Source organism: Plectropomus leopardus, chromosome 13 (assembly GCF_008729295.1).
Source record: "Plectropomus leopardus isolate mb chromosome 13, YSFRI_Pleo_2.0, whole genome shotgun sequence".
Taxonomy (NCBI): Eukaryota; Metazoa; Chordata; class Actinopteri; order Perciformes; family Serranidae; genus Plectropomus; species Plectropomus leopardus.
Genome location: NC_056475.1, coordinates 10719407 through 10726429, shown reverse-complemented (window position 1 = coordinate 10726429; position 7023 = coordinate 10719407). Strand labels below are relative to the sequence as shown.

The 7023-nt window shown below is 39.1% G+C and overlaps 1 protein-coding gene across 1 annotated transcript in view; it reads left to right on the top strand.

Annotated features, from left to right (window-relative positions):
• The first annotated feature begins 360 nt into the window (after positions 1-360).
• The window catches only part of si:dkeyp-23e4.3 (rho GTPase-activating protein 7), a 51215-nt gene continuing 44552 nt past the window's right edge, over positions 361-7023 (top strand). Inside the window, exon 1 of the mRNA XM_042499003.1 lies at positions 361-531. Coding sequence (XP_042354937.1) covers positions 519-531 — 13 coding nt within the window. The 5' untranslated portion in view covers positions 361-518. The remainder of the gene's footprint in view (positions 532-7023) is intronic.

Below are 7023 nucleotides of genomic sequence, written 5' to 3'. Positions count from 1 at the left end.
GCCAACTCTTGCCCTGCGGAAATCGGCAGTCACTCTTGTACCAAGTGGGCAGCTGGTTCACTCTGGGATCCTTCATCCCCTTCCAGGGAGGGCCAGCAACATTCATCGTTGACAGATCTTATCTCCCTAATTTGACTGGCGTGTCCATGACTTCTTCCACGTCTCAAACAGTCACAGAAACTCAAAGTCATTTTTGTCTCCTGAGGCAGGCGCTCGTGTGTCTGAAGTGTTTACCTCAGGTTATTTTTAGGACACCCTCCCCCCTCTGGTGTTCAGATGGTCCGGTCCGGGCCAGAGGAAGGGGAGTGGTGAGGGTAAAGGGAAATCTCTAACAATGACTTCATTAACATGATGCCCAACATGACCAGTACAACTGGACTTTACGGCTCCTTTGCAACACTGGATATATGACTTTTCACTTTTGGATTTAACTTTTTATATCTATATTCACCAATTCTCAGGGATAACATGGGCATTTGTTAAAGTCCCCTCCATCCAAGACTTCAGACCTGAGAAGCATGTTGATCACAAGTAAGTTTGCTGCAGCTCACATGTTGCGTTAAATGACAGACAGGAAGATAATGAGAATCTGTGCCTTTCAGTTCTGCCTGTTTTCTACTTGATGACAACTGACAATTGGGGCTTGATGGCATTCATTAAGGAGATGATTGGTTAATTAGCTTAACGAGTGGTATTTAATGAGGACCTGATTGAGCCTCAATTAGACCCACTTTGGCTCCTGGGCCACCTATACAAGTCTTTCTGGAATTAGCTAAGGAAGGATTTCACATTATAAGGAGTATAAGAAGCTGGAGTGATACTTTGCAGCAAGTTTTAACAGACTTTTTGGTGGAAATATGTTTCAGTAGTTTTAGTTAAAGTGTAATAAGGTTGCTCTTGATTCATGGGACAGTAAAGGAATTTGAAACACTCCAGTATCGACTGAGAGTTCTTTATTGTTTGAAGGCCGTGGGCCTGAAAACATCACGAGCTCCGTTTTGAACTCTGGTAGAATAAAAAGCTTTTTCTCTGGCGGAAAGGGCGTAGGACTCACTTTGAATGTGTGTGGGTTACTTTTAAAATGCAATCTGTTGTAGAGAATGGATCGCCTGCTAAAGAAAAGTGTGCAAATATTCAAACTTTTGAATGTGAATTTGTATCTAAAAACTTTAAAAATGTGTATGTCTGCAGTAATGCACTCCTGTATGAAAATCAGATGTAAATTATTCAGCAATGGTTGCTTTTATTCTGAAATGTGTGACCTGATATCTGCCATTTTTGCTTTCAACAGGGGACCTCACTTTTGCACTTCCATTACATAACATAAAGAGTTACCTTAAAACTTCCTCACTGTGTTGTTGTGTGTCAGTGGATGTGTGGTGCAGATTATGACAAGAAAATCTGCAGTCATGTTTTAAGTAACAAAAAGAATGTTATGACTTCAGTTTTCAGATAAATAAGTCACTGGCCTAACAGGTCAAAGTTAAGCGATGTAGTTGGTCATGTCAATGTCAGAAGTCAGAATCTCTGAGTTGAATTATTTTGTCACAGTATCAACATTTTCAGCTAAATTGTGACACTACAATCCTACACAATGTTAATCATATGCTTCACATTAGCCTGAGAGTAGTGAGCTCATTTTGCAGCAGAACTAGTTCTTGTTTCCCAACAGGCTCTCAGGCCAAATGTCAATTGAACATTTGTTTTTTGTATTTTTTTGTTTTGTTGCATTGTTTTTTCCTTTTTCCTGTTCTGACAATGGCACCCCAGAACTACCTGTCATTGGTCTGAAACTCTGAACCATCTAAAAAACAGTCTATGACCACCTTTTCATCAGACTGAGGTTCAGCTGTGTGGTCCAGTGGACGTTTTATACTTGTCTTTATGTGGAAAAAAGCTGTTGCAAATAGCTGGCTGCTGAGCTGATAACTTTATATAAGCAGTGCTTTAATTAGTACTGAAGTGAAAATAACAGCTTGAGCCCAAATGAATATTGTAGCGGTATGGTGACCCTGTCACATCATTAGGTCCTGAAGTACATTTGTGACAAATGTGCACTTAGTTTTGAAAAAAACAAAACTAAAATTCTAATTATGTCAACTCCAATAAGAAGTAGGTGCAGTTGGTGTAGAAACCTCAAACACATGGCCTATTTTATTCCTCAGAATAATTCAGAAGTCAACCTAGTTGTTTAATTAGTAGTGGAAATTTGACATTCTTAGATTTCTTCCAACAAAGCTGCCAAAGTAAGATGCAAAGGCCAGCGAGAGTCATGGAAGTAGTCAACTCTAGTTTAGGAAAGTCTTAGCAATTATATAACTTCACAGTCTCTGCAGCATGAATGAAATGATGGTAAACGGCTCAATTGCCTGCGATGCTCAAACTCAGCCGAATGACTCATTGAGCCTTCACAGACCAGTAAGTGGAGCAGAATTTGTGTGGTGTCTCTGTTAGGCTGTTTAATCCTTTCCTGATGAGTGCAAGCATTCCTCTTATTCCATATGGGGCACATATTTGCTTTGTAAGACATCTCATCTTATGATGCAGGTGAGGGTGATTCTTTACATAAAGCACAACTTACAGGAAGGGTGGACATCTTCAAAAAGATATCATTTGATATGACAGTAAAAACAACATTTTGCCAGGTTGGATTTGTAGTAGTTGTGGCATGTGAGCCAAAAAGTAAATTTTGGATAGACAACACAACAGCTGAAGCAATCCAAGATTTTAGAGAATATAGGAAATCTCTCAGTGTGGTTCTGTTTGGCTTGGTGACAGCTGGTTTTCTGCCCGGCGATACACTGCTGGCCTGTGTCATATCTGTATCAATAAAAAAAAAACCTGTAGTTCCTTCAGTTTGCTTCACAGTAACAGAAGAGCGTTTATCCATACTCGGTAAAGCCATCTTTCCACTGGCTGCCAGTGTTGTTAGCAACGGAGGGCAACAGCATGGAGGAATGATTATACTGTAGGATTATACCTACCTACGTATGAGCTAATGCAGCTATACCTGCCAGCTGAGGATGAGCCAAGTCATTCTCTGTGTGTGTGTGTGTGTGAGAGAGAGAGAGAGAGAGACAGAGAGAGAGTTTGCAGCCTTGAAGTTTCATGAAAAGTCTGACGGGAATAAAACTGCACCTTATCATGAGAGGATGGGACATAAATATAGAAAAACATAATTAATAAGCACAAAACCATTAACGTGGCAAATCAAAAGCCAGAAATTAGCTTTGTTACTTTTTGTGGCCTTTAGGAAAATTTTACAAACAATTCATTGCATTCATTGGCATAAACCTAACTGCAAACCTTAAATTTTACAATAAAGCCAAAGTGGACATGGGTCAAAGGGGACCCAGATAATATAAATCATGTAGGCCTGATATAATTATATGCATATATAGCATATATAGTTGTTTTGCAAAGTAGCTAATTGAATAACTTGCAGAAGGGACCTGAAGAAATCCTTATTTCAAGTGTCAGCTGTTTCGATAGAAAACTCTGCTTGTGGGTTGGCAAAGTTTAAACTAACCTAATACAGTCTCATTTTTCTTTCACTGTATGCACTGTATAATATTATTGATTTTACTAGGAATTAAATAAACTGGACACAATCACTCAGTGTTGAACAACTGACCTAACACTCATCTCTCTGATATCCCTAAGATTAGGTGATTCAGATATCTGCATAAATATAAAAAAAAGCTTGTATAACTTGTAACTTGTATAAGGTAACTTGTTGTCAGAAAATAGTTGATGGGTTCTGAGAATGCATCTTGATCGCTGCGTTCCGTCTTGCCACACTGATTGTTACACGTTGTTTAAACACAGTTGGTCAATACTCCTGGAAATACAACAGACTACAGATGGGAACCAGAACTCTTTTGATATCAAAACCTTGTCCTGTCGCTGACAGACTCTGCATGTTATGCAGAATCTGTTTTTAGAGATTAACCTTTGGCTAACTTCTCTGCACGACAAACAGGTGAAAGTGTTGCATCCAGTTTGTGCTGTTATCACTTCACAGGAATGTAACCTGACTCGGATGCTGATATTTCCCAGCAGCTGTAGTTTTCGGAGTCCGTCGCCTGTCTTAAGTGGACCCTTTTTTTACTTCACTGTGACAATAGGCAGGCATCAGGATCACCGTCATAGTGGCCTTTATGACTTTTTCCATATTAAGTGTGGAATTTGTTTCTCTGAATGACGGTTCCTGGTTTGTCCTGGTCTATCGGGGTCAGATAAGGTTGTCTGTTACTTTGCAGAAAGAAGCACTGGCTACTTTCACACCTTTTGTGCAATTTGACTCTCAGACTTCCATTTTATGAGACCTCTCCTAGCCGAAACTAAATTCTGGAGCGTGGTTCCTTTTGTTGCATTAATTGAATTCTGTTTGTGTTGCTTTTCCCTGGTTAATTCCAGGCTTAAGAAAGTCTGACTGCTTCTGTGTTTGTCCTTAAAGGAGAAAAAAAACTCTCAAGATCTTCAGAAAACAAAACATCCAAGCCACTGTGAGTCAAATATTAAAACCCAGAGTAGGTTAATGCCAGTGTTTACATGTCAGTCATCATTCCTGAAGTAAGAAGGAGTCTAAGATCTTTTTCTGTGAACGGGTTTAATGAGTCCTGACAGTGTGTGGGAGCAAATGTCTCTAGTTGCACAGTAACTGCTAATCAACATCAACAACTTTGATTTATTCAAACCCCACATGTAGTCCATCGTTACAAACGTTTGCCATGTCAACGAGCATCAAACCCACATAACTTCATTGTATCTTCCATTCTCAGTTCTGTAAGAATTAATGTTTACATTGTTACAAGTTATATTTAAAAATCTAGATGCTGGTATTTCATATATTGTCGAAGTACAACTAAAGAGCTCTATGTATGCTTTATGTTCCTCTTCCTCTGGTTGTTACTTCTCGCACTAAATGAAAAATGGTGACCCTGGGTTCATCTTATAGTAAAGACAGCTGAATCATATTCAGGAAACCTCTGTACTGTTTCTCCTACAGACACAAGAGGCTGCCATGAAAAAGCAGGTGTTGATGTGCAAATACTGTATTATTTGTAATACTGTCTGGTGTCTTGATTTAAAGCATTGGAGCCCTGTGTCTACCACTGCTATCACTTGCTGGTCCAGTTCTTAATTTATAAAAGTAATCTTTGTGCTGTTGTTGCTGTAATAACGGCAGGCTGCTGTAGATAGCAGGGTCAGCAGTTGCCGGAAATTAATGCAGCATATTGTTATGAGTGAGAAACATGCAGCCATGAGGTTAATCATTTTTGTTCCCTTTTTGGCAAGTGTGAGATGTTTTGTCTTTGCTGCTTTATAATAAGTATTCATAATGTGATTACTTTTCCTCTCCAGTAATTAATAAAGGGTTGGGGTCCTCTATGTGCATGCTGACTAAGTTCAGTAAAAGGTCAAATCTTGGCCTGGCTTGTCCACTATCAAGTAGCACATTTGTGCTTTGCTTAGTATTATGAAAACTGGACTCCAAAATCATGCCCACTCATTCTAATGAAAGCTGCTCATCCAGCAAGTTTTACAAATATCAAAAGTATTGGTGAAGTAAAAACTAAATATGTGAAAGTCTGTCACACCACAGAAAAATGTCTTTTCAACCACCCAGTCAAATTTCAATTATTAAAAACAAAGTATGTTAAATAAGGTTTCAAATGTATGAAAAAAGTTCAGTTTCCCTGCTTTGAAATATGTTTTTTTCCACTGAAGGAGCTGAAACTACGCTCACTGCAAATGTTTGCGTTCGTAGTAGTGTATTTTATGTTGGTGTCTTTACGTTCACCGTCTGTCTGTGAACTGCAATTTGCTACGTACTACAAGCTTTCATAGCTCTTTCAGTCAAAATAAAAATCAATAAATTAGTCTGTTTATACCACGTGATCATCTGATACAGACCGACTTCTTCTAAAGACAAATCTTTTAGAAAACCATTATTACAGGATATCACTCAATGATCCGTCACTGAGATCCATCACAGAAGTGAAATTTTTCAATAACCTTCTTTGGAACTCATAATACAACATATGAATGCTTTTATGATCAGGGCCCACATCAGCAGACCAAAGACACAACAATATTTGTGGTGACTGGGGTTTGAAATATACTTTTTTTTTTTTTTAAATATTAAAGATTATAAAAGTTTTGTTTGTGGCTTTAACGCATGCAAGACTTGGGCAGATTTTTCAAGTCCTTGTTCATCAGAAAAGTTGTATTAAACACACACACAGACTAGAGTTTTAGTATTCGCCCCTTCAGCCCTTCGTGACCGCAGACATCTTAAACTTCCCCTTGCGGAGCTGACTGGACTGACAGGGGAATACCATCAGAGAACCAGTGAATAAGAGGAGGGAAACATTGCTCGCCGTTTTGACAGCTGACATACCTCTGATCTTCAACCACAACTCTGTGAGACGCTCTCAAGGGTCTCCCTGAACTGCAAGCAGAGCAGTGACTTCACTTTATCCCCCCACCAGCTACTCGAGTGTTAAGTGAGGCGTAAAAGTGGTGTGAAAGCCCTCAAACATCAGTTCAATATTGGACTTTGAAGGAATGGGGCTGCTCAGAAATATGACTGATTGTGTGAGACGGGAGGAGAAAGCTGAGCTTGTTTGGCATTAGGTTACTGCGGATTTGGTGAGACACAGAGGGTCAGATAGTAAAATGGTCAAAATGCATTATACTATATAAGGTGTGACAGCTTGGCTTAACTCTCATTCACTTCCCCTTAAAAGGAGAGTGTGACATTTTGGAAAAAAAATCTTATTCTTTCTTTTTTTATGTTTTTGGGTCCATTAATACATACATAATGTGATATCTCAAGAACATTGTGAGGGAATTTCATTAAATTTAGCACAAACGTCCATGTGGACTCAGCAAACTGAGACTTAGATTTTGGTGGTCATAGGTCAAAGGTCCAGGTCCTTGCATCTGTGTTATGCTTGTGAACACAATATCTCAAGAAAACCTTGAGGGAGTTTCTTCAAATTAGGCACAAACATC